The sequence below is a fragment of the Temnothorax nylanderi genome, unplaced genomic scaffold (assembly GCF_030848795.1).
Source record: "Temnothorax nylanderi isolate EJ_2023f unplaced genomic scaffold, tnyl_v1.0 TNYL_tig0140_pilon, whole genome shotgun sequence".
In the NCBI taxonomy this organism is placed as follows: Eukaryota; Metazoa; Arthropoda; class Insecta; order Hymenoptera; family Formicidae; genus Temnothorax; species Temnothorax nylanderi.
The window spans coordinates 166472-179607 of NW_027249202.1; the positions used below are offsets into that span (position 1 = coordinate 166472).

Consider the following 13136-nt stretch of genomic DNA (forward strand, 5'->3'; position numbering starts at 1 on the left):
TTTAGCAAATGGTCCATCTTCGTAGGAACGCTCAATTAATCTGCGATTTGTGTATGTATAACAGTTTCATAAAAAAATTATGCTTTGGCATTTATTGTTGTCTTTTATGTTTCGTCTACTTGGAGCGACATTCAATTATACTGACAATCGTTCACATTTAATTTTTATATAATTTCTCACAATTTCGTAAGAGCTATATTTAGAAAATTTTAACTTTTCTGATGTGAGATGTGCACGCGTGCGCGTGCGTATCGTATATGTTGTATTAATATATCGCATGACTGTTGCGGAGATTGGAGAAGCGATATTTCGCAATTCGCAGCCCCACGCGCAACGTTGCGAAGAAAGAACGCTGAACATCTTGAGATTTGAGACTTGAGACGGAAGACGGAACGCGATCAACGCGATTTATGTGATAAGAGCGGCCGGCGCGGTCCGCAAAACGCAAGGCGCAAGGCGCAAGTCGCGAGGTGCGAGAAAGTGAGAGAGAGAGAGAGAGAGAGAGAGAGAGAGAGAGAGAGCAGCGCAGTGCGCACGGAAAAATTGGGTCGATGCGCGGAAGATGGCGGCTGTTGCGTGGTGCGCGTAAGAAGGCTCTCGTACTTTGGTTTTGCCAAAAAACATGAAAGAACCACGGTGAGGTGCGTTAACACGTGCGAAACGCGATTCGTCGTCGCAGACTGCAGACAGCCGGACACGGCGGACACCCGGCGTAAAAACGGCGTAAAAACGGCGTAAAAACGGCGCTCTCGCGGACTCGCGCCAACTCGGAACTCTCGACAGTCTCGACAATCTCGACTCGATCGCGGCGGTGTTGACGAATTTGTTTACGAGTTTACGATAAGCGGCAGAAGCGGAAGAAGCTGGACCTCGTTGCTTTCGGCTCATTCGGCTGTCCGCCTGTCCGGGCTGTCGTCGGACGTCGGACTACTCGGACAGCTCGGACTCTGTCTGTCGTCGGTCGTCGGCACTCACAGCGAGTCGGCGACGGCGAGCAGAGCAGGTATCACACGGATCACAGAATTCGCAATTCGCACTCGCGATCTGCAACGAGGTCAACGAGTGCGACGTGACTCGTGCTCGAGGCTCGAGGCTCGAGACTCGAGTTCGAGCAGTCGAGCGGCGAATAGTGGGATAGCGGGGAGGAGAAAAAGAAAGGAGCCTGGAGCCTGGAGCCTGGAGCCTGGAGCCTGAAGCCTGGAGCACGCACGTATACACACAGTATACATAGGACAGATTCGACACTGGAGATTAAGTGCTGCCGGACTTCGGCCCGGTGAGAAGAACAGTAGAGATGCTGAAGCAATTGCAGATGGGGATGAGAGCTTTCCTCTTAATGGCCTCCCGTGTGTGGACCTGCATCTGCTTTCTACTCAAGAAGCAGGTTAGAGCCGTAAGTAGGTGCTTCGCGCCTCTATTCGCGCCTTCTTCCACAGTCAGGCACGAGTCATACTTAACTGTTGTACGAGCTACGAGCTACGAGCCGTCTCAGCGGTCTCAGCCGTCTGACGGCGCGGCGGCGGCGGCGGCGGCGGCGGCGCGGCGCGGCGCGGCGTGACGGCTGACCGTCGCGTCCGGCCGCGGCGTCGCCGCCACGCCACCGCCACGGCGGACGCGGGACGGCCAGCCACGGCTTCCTCTCACTCCACTTCTCTTATCGCGCTTAGACATACGACATAGATATAGATATCGTTGACATTTCTTCATGTAACCCTCTCGAATCGAATGATATACGCTGATACGACTTCTCTACTTCGCGAATCTCTCCTTTCGATCTACCAAACGTGATGAAACATTATATAGTATATACCTACGAAAGTTACGTGAAAAGTTGTACAACTTCTTGTACAACTAACGATTCTTCTCATTTTTCTTCTTCTTCATAGATTTTACAAGGCTCTACAACTCTATATGTATGAGTTGACACATCCTGGAAAAGACATTTTTTTTATTAAGAAAAAGAGCTCAGTTTTACTCCCTTCTTTTAGCCGAGCGAATCTTTTAAATTATAATTATAATTTTGAAATAATGGACTCTGTACACACATGTTCTACTAGTTGCTCTCTTGAGAAATATTTATCTTTTTATGTGACTCGTGTCTGTTTACAAGATGCAAGTTAGAGGTGTAAGTAGTTACTTAACGCTATCTTTTTTAAATATTTATGTTCAAAATTGTATTCTAATTTCTTTTGCATAACACACACACACACACACAAGATACAAGTTTGCGTCTATTACTCCAAACCTTTATGCTATATATACCTTCATATTTTTATTATTTTTATACCATTGGATATATTATCAATTGCACATGTTGTCATGTATTGTCATATAATCACTGTTATAATCATTTTTTTTATTCAATATGGATATGGAATATATAAATAAATATTTTTTTCATTTTACAAGTATTAATCTGTTTTAAGTTTTAATATTTTTAGGGCCATTTATGGCTTAGACTTCTCATTGATTTTAATATCTAGTTATTTTATATTTTTTTATATATTATAAATCGTATAATATATAACTATATTTATCCTTGTGTTCTAGATCTCACAGATGCAACCAGTCAAATATGAGATCTTCCCACTTTCACCTTTATCTAGACACAGACTTAGTAGGTATCCCAGTGACACTGTTGCCTATCACTTTTATTACTTATTACATTGCGTTCAATGTTTTTCAGTATTTGTGTATAATGCAAGAATGTTCCAGGTATAGTTAAGAGAAAAGTATTAGTACTGGATTTAGATGAAACGTTAATTCATTCTCATCACGACGGAGTAGCAAGGCCAACTGTTAGGCCTGGTACACCTCCAGATTTTGTTCTTAAAGTGACGATAGACAGACATCCTGTTAGATTTTTCGTCCATAAAAGACCACACGTAGACTTCTTCTTGGATATTGTTAGTCAGTGGTAAGTATTTTATTATCATTCTCATAAAAAGAAACGCCATCCCAAAATTAGACCAGCAAACAAACCTTGCAATTTCACGCTTAGATTTTGTTCTTGTCAAGTTGTCAAGATAAAATTGTATTAATTATTTCCTATTATTATCTATATCAACTAGGTACGAGCTAGTAGTCTTTACTGCATCCATGGAAATATATGGGGCAGCAGTTGCGGATAAATTAGATAACAACAGAGGTATTTTAAGGCGCAGATATTATAGACAACATTGTACGCCAGAAATGGGTTCCTATACTAAGGATTTATCAGCAATTTGTTCAGATCTCTCTTCAGTCTTTATTCTTGACAACAGCCCAGGAGCTTACAGAGCCTATCCACGTAAGTATATCTATATATATATACCATTTTAATGGAATTTTTTTTCTACCACCCCTGTGCCTGTCTTTCATGCTTACACCTGGTAAAATAAGAGCCAGTTTTCCCTTTAACTTAATTTATTAATACTATTTGTTAATTGCATGTAATATCTTTTAATATAATATTTCTATGATTCTATGCCTCACCGATATATATCATTTTATCTTTGTAGAAATGAACGAACTTAATGATATCGTATTTAATGGTATCTGGGCAAACGTGAATTACAGATCTTATTTTTAAAGAGATGCGATACTATAATGTATAATGCGTAGATTAATTAGAAAATAGAGTCCGTGCGTTTTATTTATTTATTTTTTTAATGTAACGTCAAAATAATAGAAAAATTAAAATATAATTACAAGAGACTTTGTATCTTCTCGTGATTTGTCTTGTTTGATAAAAGAAATGCACGTAATATAACGTTATTGATAGGATAAAGTTAAAGCAAAAAGATTAATAACGCGCTGCTATATTGTATCATTGTCTCTTCTTTTTTTATGTCATAGACAACGCAATACCCATAAAGTCATGGTTCAGCGATGCGGGAGACACCGCTTTATTAAGCTTACTTCCAGTCTTGGACGCTCTTCGTTTCACGCAGGATGTACGATCCGTTCTTTCAAGGAATTTACACTTACATCATACTTGGTAGCATAGCCGAGATTGAATGATACGCTAGATATTCTAGACTTGAAACTACTAGCAGTTTCAGTTAGCGTGTCTAGCCTAGAATTATTATTGTTATTAATTAATAGCAACATTAGGTCGCTGCCCGTATAATGTGTGTGTGTGTGTGTGTGTGTGTGTGTGTGTGTGTGCGTGCGTGCGTGCGTGAGAGAGAGAGAGAGAGAGAGAGAGAGAGAGAGAGAGAGAGAGAGAGAGAGAGAGAGAGAGACCGCCCGCCCCCTTCTTGTCCTTGTTTTTCTATACTCGAACAGCGGGGAGTAAATATCGAAGGGAATGGTATTCAGCCAATAATTACATCAGCACAAAACATCCTAGGATAATTCTTTACGTTGTACAGTGTGTAGTCCATGTGTGTTATAAAACTATAAAGTGAATTTCTTCTTTTTTCTGTTACATAAGCCTTTGCCAAAGACCACGAAAATAAAATAGAACCGCACTAAGCTGGCAAGATTTTTCATTTTAGGTAAGGATTATACTTGAAGTTTTTATTTATATATTTCGGCGGCACATCATGGAAGATAAAGCATTGAAATAAAATACTTTTGTTATTGTATATTATTAACCTAGGATGTAAAGAGAGAGAGAGAGAGAGAGAGAGAGAGAGAGAGAGAGAGAGAGAGAGAGAGAGAGAGAGAGAGAGAGAGAGAGAGAGAGAGAGAGAGAGAGAGAGAGAGAGAGAGAGAGAGAGAGAGAGAGAGAGAGAGAGAGAGATGTACCTAAGTCAAATGGATTTCGCTGTAACTCACTGTATCAGTGAGGCAGCTGTCCTGGTTATATCTAATAAAAAAAAAGTATTAATATAAAACCAGGAAAGAGTGACATCTGTTTTCGTTGAGATAAGAGACTTCCGCGATATGGAATATTACACATATGTAATCATGATCTATAAGATTGATTGCGTTAGTATGCGCTCTTACAAGAAAAGTTTATAATATGCGACTTACCGATACTTTTTGTTTTTCCCACAGAAAATGATTGCAATTAATAAATTTATAAATGAGAAAACACACTTCTAAAAAAAAACGTTCGTAAATGTCTTGATGTAATGGTCAGATATTCATTAACCATCATCTCATAAACTCTTGTTTCTAAATAATAGTCCTAAGATTGTAAGATTGAGGCAAAGTTGATTTATATATCTTTTCTTGCAAGCATTTTGACATGAGTAATCAATTATTTGTATAAAAAATATTTTTTATACAATACTCATTTTGCTCGCACATTTTTTTGTATATATTATATTCAAATTTTGTATTGTTTTACAATAAAACCTTTAACTATAATAAAAACTGTCATTGTACAAACTATACTATATAATTATATTTCTAGATAAATTATGTATTGTATAAAATATATATACATGATAATATATGTATAATTTTCTTTAATTATTGATGTTCAAAAATATAGGAAAAGATTATAAAGAATGAGAAGTCTCAACTTATAATCTTAAGAGATTTTTGTCTTACACTTTAAACAAAATCTTAAATATAATATTTAAATTATAATAATTCTAAGTACTTGAAATGTTATGTAAAAGTTTTGTAGACAAATTTTTCTCTAATTTAAGAAACGCATTTGTTTCATTTACATAATTAATTATATAATTTATTTATATCATACTCACGAAAGGTGAAAAAATTGAATAAATCACATATCATGAGCTCTCCTTGTAAGTGATATATAATAGTCAGCTATACACATACATGTACACATAAACATATACATGCGCGTACACGCTCTGTGTACTTTGTTTGCTTGTTTAGTGATATACTGATATAACAATAATATCGAACATTATACAGTTTGTACATATTACTCGGATGTATTTGACGCAACTCAAGTATGACTGATTTTTGTATGAATGATATGAGTAAGTTACAATACATGGACTTCATCTAATATCTATATATGTATGGTGTACGTGTGTGCGTGCGCGCACACACACACCCACACACAGATGCATACACATGCATTTATACATAAATGTAAAATCAATTTATTCAATTTAAAAAATTAAAAAAGAACAATACACCCATGTGTACAAGATCTAGCGATATTACAGTCATCCTTCAATAAAGATTTTTTAATTAAAGTTATCGTTTTTCTATTATGTATTGTAGAATTTATATACTTTCTCTGTTGTAAATAACAATCATTCTCTCAAGACATGAGCCATGGGCAATGCATATAGTGTTCTATGGAAAATAGAAGTAAAGTTAATTATTCAATTTATTTATTTGATAAAATTATATCTGTACACATAACACTGTTTGCACTGTAACGCGGACAGGTACTATATGTGAAAGTACCCTCAATTTCTCAGTTTGTAATATGATACAATTCCATTTTCGATATAAAATTTACAAGATTCTTAAACACAATACTTTGTATTGTAACTGTTTTCGATGTTTTTAATTCTAGATTAAAATGTTAAACATTTACATATATGTTACATATGTTAAGTAGTTTATTTCACGATGATGTAGAGAATTGCCACATCTTTATACCGATTTGTCTCCAAAACAATTGAATCTAATTCTCATAAGTTTACAAGGACATTTCTTACACACTAGATATGTAATTCACACAATTACAAAATCGAAAATATCGTTTTTGCTCACGTAAAATCTTTTCAAAAACCTTAAAAAAATTTCTAGTTACGTATTTCCTTTTTCCTTATTTCTCTTATGTTTGTACTGTGGTAAAGTGTCAAAGTAAATTAATTTTTTAAGGAACTATTTACAGTTTGTTTAGATCTTATACAAAAAATTAAAAAAAAAAATTTTTTATTAGAAAATTGTACGGAAATCTGCAGTTACATTAATTTAATTTAATACATTCGATCGATTTGTTATGTTATAGTAAATGACACAATCGATATAGAAACTTGTTTTTTGACCGTTATCGACATCTTAAAAGTTATTGTTGTTCATAATGGAACATTGTTTGATAGGCATTAAAACATTTTTACAAAGTTATGAATACTACTACCAAAAATGCAGATCGATGCTATTAATATATTAATATATACAAGGTGTTAAAAAAGATGACATATCTTAATTATAAACTTTTCTTTTCTAACATCCTGTATAAAAATAATATGGAGCATGTCTCTAATATCATGTACTATTGAATCTATGATCCTTTTGCTTCAATATATTATGCCGAATATATCGCATATCGAAGATTATTATTATGGAAGTAGTTATGATAGACTCAAAATTCCTAAACTTATTCTTTAGGTGGATCTTCTCGAATCATTTCCAAAGAACTATCCGAATTGTTAGTACTACTTCCACTTCCAGCATCATCTTCTCGTTCAGTTGCTTTTTCTTGGCTTACGTTTGTTGCACCCAACTGCCATGGTGGTATAGATGCCGGGGCAGTAGGAAACTGTTTCCTATTTTAAGATATAATTGAAAATTAATAATAAAAATACACGTGGTTGCAGACAACCGATCTATAAAAATTTAGAGTTATAATTATAACTTTTCTTGTGTGTTAAATTTACAATATGAAAAGATACATACACGCAATCTAATCGGAACGTTGTTTACAATAAAATTTTGTTACTTTAAAGGTGCAGATAGTCAAAAATAGGAATAAGATGAAGAAAATCACAAATTTATATTTTAAAGTTATATTTTGTAAAACTAACTCTTGTTTAAAAGAAAATTACCAGAATATCTAGGTATCAATTTCTTAAGCAATTTCAGACAGAACTGTATATGTACGAGAGTATGAGGTTGTGATGACGTGATGATCTCTTGTAAAAATAATGATCTTAATATAAGCAAATATCATATGCGAAAATAAAATAATAATGTTTAAATGAAATAATCTCATTGTATGGCAATAAATTGCTATTACTGACGATCTATTATGTGCATTGCTCTCTTATAACATATATGTATGAATGACATACAGAGTGTATCGTAACACATGGGACCCACTTCAGCGGTGGGCAGAAGATACAAGTACAATGAAAAAAGGTTATATCAACATTTGTCCTATTTGACCTTGTTTCCGAGTTATAGTTCCTGTTTGTACTCCAGTAACGTGGAGCTGTTTAACATTATAGGAGATGACCATTGCGAAAATCAATGTGAACTATAACTCGCAAACAAGGTCAAATAGGATACATGTTGATATAAACTTTTTTCATTGTTCTTATGTCTTCTGTCCACCGCTGAAATGGGTCCCATATGTTACGATATACACACTGTATATTATTAATATATAAAATTAGCATTAAAAAATTATTTTATATAAGAAAAAAGGAAAATGGGTACATACCTCGATAAAAGTAAAGCTTTTAGACTAGATAAATCATGTTTAAGTTCTTGCACCAATTGCGGGATAGTTGGATCCAACGCTTGATGCTGAGTCAGTTTTTGCACTTCACCTTCTACCTTCAAAATAGAGTCTTTGACTTCTTTCATAGAATTTTGGACGGTTTTATCTAATTCGGTTACCCTATCTTCTACACTCTTCTTCTTTCTCCGACCAAACAAAAAGGGTTCTATAAATCTCTGCAAAATTAGAAATTTAATTATATTTCGATAACATAAAACAAATATATATATATACATTTACACATATTTTTATATACTGAAGTTCAATTAACAGAAAACCCAGAGAATCCAAAACCATATAATACTAAAAACTTTTCAAATATTTTGCATGAAAGAAATAAAGATCTTTTAATTTCTCTATACTATACAAAATACCTTGTAAAACCAATATGCGCAATATACTGTCACGCCAATTAATGCAGTCGCATTAAAGAACTCTTTGACTTTCTGTAAAAATGTTGATTGGTAAACGCTCGTTTGACGATACGATTGAATAGATCCTGATGGCATTTGTACAGCAGTATATGGATTCTGACTTTGAATGGCATTGCGATCAACTATATTGTCAACAGACGCCAATTTGAAAGCTGTTTTAATCTCCTCATCCGTGAGGCCTTTCCTTTTAAGAAATTCTTGTTTTTGCATCAATGGACTCGACAACACTTTAGGGTTTTGTAGAAACTGCACTGCTGTTTTCACCTATATAAATTTTAATATCTTATTATATAACTTTCATATATTCATAACATATGAATTTATATGTAAGTAATGTATTAAAGTAATGTATATCAGCGTTAGATACACAACGTTATCTATTAAATGCTTGTTAAATGTATGCTAAATGTATGCACAATCTGAATTTATAAAGTCATTATACGTGCACTTTTTAAATTTACATAACCAATACGACGAACGATAACTTACCAAACTCTCCCGTAACGGAAGAGTATTATTGTTTGTATCTTGATCAGTCATTCTGACTAGCCTTCGACCGTTCGACCGTTCGACTGTCACACACAGTCACCCTGTCACACTCCTTATAATCAAAAGGACATTACTATGCAAATGCAAAGTCCTATGCAAACATTGCAAACTGCAAATCACATTTTCCTGATAAAACAATCACAATGCACGCGTGTCGCGTGTACATGAAATGATGAAATGCGCTTGCGCGAGAAGGAGAAGGCTCAACTAATCAACTAAAAACGATTAAAACTGACTAAAACTGAGGAAGCGCTATATATATCCAGAGACTCACTTCTGTTTCTCGAAACTTTATGCAACTTTTATGCAAGACCCATCGTAATCGATCGGTAATGCCGAACTCATGGTTCTCTACACTACCGATCGCCGATTGCAACTTCGTAAATCCTTGCTGATCCTTGCTCAGTAGCAATCGAACATGATTGGCTCTTATCTTATTGGCTTCTGCACACAGGACGCGGAAACGCTTGCCGCGCGGCAAGAAGCGACGCGGTAGCCAATCAACGTGTTGCTTTTCCGTAAGAACCAAAAGTTTATTGGCTACCGCGTCGCTTCTTGCCGCGCGGCAAGCGTTTCCGCGTCCTGTGTGCAGAAGCCATATGGCCCTCGACCCTCGCCCTCGCACACTGGACGCGATCCGGAAAAGGCAGAGCTCTCATTGGTTATCGCTCATCGCTCATCGCTCATCGCGTCTGATCGCGTCTGATCGCGTCCAGCGTGCGAGGGCCATTACAGGCCATTACTTTTAGATCCAACAAATCAACGTGTGACGTGTTGATAAGGGAAAATTCACAGGTTGGCAGAATAGCAGCAGCCAATCGACTTGCAACTTTTCTGTAAGAGCAGAATTTGCGCATACGTTACTCTTGTGAATGAATTCAAGAGAATCCGAGCCAATACGAGCCCGAGCCCCCCGAGCCCATGATACCATGCCATATACCATACTCCAGATTCTCTAGAAATCTAGTATGGCCGGTATCCGGTATGGCGTTTATTGTGAGAGCAGCTGCTTGAATTATTTGAAAATACGACTCACGTGGAGTCTAGCCAGAACTACTCTCTCAATCTCAACTCAACTCACTCTCAACAGTCTCAACTAGTTGTTGGTTGTTGCCCGTATGAGTAGACTTTCTCTCCACCCGGTGCCATTCTATTTCGAAGAAGAAGAAGAAGAAAATACGACTCTCTTTCTCTTTCTCCGTGATTGGTGGTCAACCAGTGGAGGAAGCCGCTCCGCTCGTAATTGTCGGATCCCAAGTCGGGCTATTTTATCATCTTCATCATCATCATCATTGTTGTAATTTGTAATCATGACGGACCGAACGGAGCTGAGAATGAACGTGGCCGCTTTGAAACGAGTTGACCCCTATGTGAAAGATATATTGGAGACTGCGACTCACGTCGCTCTGTATACGTTCAACGCGGATGAGAATGAATGGGAAAAGACCGACATTGAGGGAGCTTTGTTCTTGTACTCGAGAAACGGCGAGCCGTACAACAGTATTCTCATAATGAACAGGTAGTATATAGCCTAACCGAGGTGTTATATATCAACTATCAACCATCGAGGAAAATATAGCGTGTGACGTTTTGCTTTGCATCGCCAGTGGTTTACTTGAGAGATTTGCAAATTATTTTGATCCAAGTTTAGTATCTCATCTTTAAGTATCTTTAGTATCTATCTTATATATTCCTTATTAACAAGACTAAAAATGTGTCATATGACAAAAGTATATGTTTGTTACAGATTGAATACAAACAATCTAGTAGAACCAGTTGCTCCAGGTTTAGATTTGCAACTACAGGAACCATTTTTGCTATACAGAAATTCTAGATGCAATATCTATGGTATTTGGTTTTATGAAAAAGAAGAGTGCGTACGGATTGCAAACATGTTAAATAAACTTCTGAAAGAATGTGAAGAGAACCGTAAAATCAGTAACAAGCCGTTACTTAAGGCTAAAAAGACCTCGGGACCTAACGTAAACAATGTGGATATATTCAGTATGCTTAGCAAGGCGCAAGAGGACTTTAACACGAGCAGAGGTAGTAGCGGAGGTGGAGGCGGTGGTGGATGCGACAGTGGTAACAGGATAACGGGATTAAAATCTCCGTCAGTTATGCCTATGACCGATAATATTTCGGGACCTCTAGCTGCTCCCTTAGGACCTGATGTCACCTCGCAAAGCGTAATGGACTTCTTTGCTAAAGCCAAGGTTAGTCTCCTATCTTATCTGCTCTATTTGACATTATTTTTTAACCACCGTCGCGTCACGTCGCGTTGCGTCGCGTCGCTTGTACATTGTACTTGTATATTATGTCAGGTGAATACCGGACATTTCAAAGCAGGCGACCAACCTACTCCAGGAAGTACGGTTGCGGTCGAGAGTAAACCTTTACTCGCACGTTTAATGTCTCATCCAGCGGCGCATACTTTAGAACATATTGAGAAACAACAAAGATCTGTAACGCCGCAACCATCTCACCAGTCGCAATCGACAACGATTCCATCCACAAACAAGTCTAAAAGACGAAACAAAGCGACTCCACAGCAGGAATCAGTAATATCCACGTCGGCGCCAATTTCTCAAGATTTGCCGCTACCTGTCACTCAGAACATCAATGATTCAAATGGGTCGATTGGATTTCTCAGGATACAGTCGCCGACCAATGTAACGTCTTCTACTTTAAGAAATCATCAAGCTTCAAACGTTACCAATTCCAATAACACCAACCCACTTGCATCATTACTTGCTCATGCCTCTGGAAGTACGGTAAGAAAATTAAAAAAAAAAATCATTACCTTTTGTATTTGTTGAGCATATATATATATGTATATCGATATGTAATCGAGAATCCTTGTTTTTTCCTATTTGATTTAGTCATCGGACGATATTATCCCGGCGGCACCTACGTTGTCAGGAAGAGGCTCGGCGCCGGCGTTAATACCACCTGTGATGTTCGCCGCTCCCAGCCCACCTGAACCCGTTAGAACCCGACCGTTGGAACCGCTAACGAAGACTCAGCTTTTACAAGCGTTCACTTACTTGTTGAAAAGCGACCCGGATTTCATCCACAAAATTCACGAGGCCTACGTCAAATCGTTGGGAGAAATACTTTCTTAAATTTACTCAATATTATTGTACTAATTACAAAAATACCCATCATATGGGTTATGACTGATGAAAGGATTAAGCTAAATCTCAATATTCCTACTTGATGTGCATGTACATATATAGACGATATGTAATGCCCGCTATTCAATTGAGAAGATGAGACCCAGTTCTCTTAAAGAAAAAGAAAATTTTTCTTTTTTGGCCGAAGATTAGAAAACAGATATGAGAATGGAATGGGATACAATATAATATAATATAATACCTTGAGCAGTATTTTTATAAAGTAATGCACTTTCTTTCGGGACAAAGTAAAGAGGACGTAGCAGATAGTCATAACCGGGTATGGTATGAATGAAAAATTTGTGAACATATTGAATGCTATACATAATAGAATTGAACGGTTTTTAAACTGTGATGCCAAAACGTTTATATTATACGCGCGTTTTATGATTGAAATTTCAATGCAACATGAAATTGTTTTTTGAGCTGGCCAAACGGAATACCTATTTTATAGAGTAATGACGTATCCTTCCTATATACCGGATACCGATATGGTATGTGTATGTTGTCGATGAAAATGAACAAGTAAATACAGACGCAATGAACAAAAATGCAGACGCAATAAACATAAATACAGACGCAGTGAAAAGACATTTAAGA

The 13136-nt window shown here is 36.8% G+C and overlaps 3 protein-coding genes across 10 annotated transcripts; 2 read left to right on the top strand and 1 right to left on the bottom strand.

The window, feature by feature from the left end:
* Nucleotides 1–252: 252 nt before the first annotated feature.
* Dd (CTD nuclear envelope phosphatase 1-like protein dullard) lies at nt 253–7897 on the top strand. Of its 7 annotated transcripts, none has more exons than XM_071714473.1 (5): nt 253–1393; nt 2551–2617; nt 2716–2917; nt 3072–3289; nt 3501–3686. In XM_071714473.1, exons 1-5 carry the CDS (start codon nt 1295–1297, stop codon nt 3569–3571), a joined length of 657 nt encoding a protein of 218 aa, XP_071570574.1. In that variant the 5' UTR covers nt 253–1294; the 3' UTR covers nt 3572–3686. The 7 variants fall into 7 exon arrangements, with proteins under 7 accessions (XP_071570574.1, XP_071570576.1, XP_071570577.1 ...); XM_071714475.1 differs by lacking the exon at nt 3501–3686 and adding an exon at nt 3838–7897 and having other exon boundaries at nt 259–1393; nt 2706–2917; XM_071714476.1 differs by lacking the exon at nt 3501–3686 and adding an exon at nt 3838–7897 and having other exon boundaries at nt 259–1384; nt 2706–2917.
* Nucleotides 6238–9636, bottom strand: Pex14 (peroxin 14). Its single transcript, XM_071714470.1, has 4 exons — nt 9301–9636; nt 8752–9075; nt 8318–8553; nt 6238–7421 (listed from the first exon to the last, which is right to left on the bottom strand). Exons 1-4 carry the CDS (start codon nt 9349–9351, stop codon nt 7253–7255), a joined length of 780 nt encoding a protein of 259 aa, XP_071570571.1. The 5' UTR covers nt 9352–9636; the 3' UTR covers nt 6238–7252.
* Nucleotides 9637–10313: 677 nt separating this feature from the next.
* Nucleotides 10314–13129, top strand: Dcp1 (decapping protein 1). 2 transcript variants are annotated; one of them, XM_071714411.1, is made up of 4 exons: nt 10314–10879; nt 11108–11576; nt 11685–12134; nt 12243–13129. In XM_071714411.1, exons 1-4 carry the CDS (start codon nt 10671–10673, stop codon nt 12483–12485), a joined length of 1371 nt encoding a protein of 456 aa, XP_071570512.1. In that variant the 5' UTR covers nt 10314–10670; the 3' UTR covers nt 12486–13129. The 2 variants fall into 2 exon arrangements, with proteins under 2 accessions (XP_071570512.1, XP_071570513.1); XM_071714412.1 differs by having other exon boundaries at nt 10762–10879; nt 10968–11576.
* Nucleotides 13130–13136: the final 7 nt, after the last annotated feature.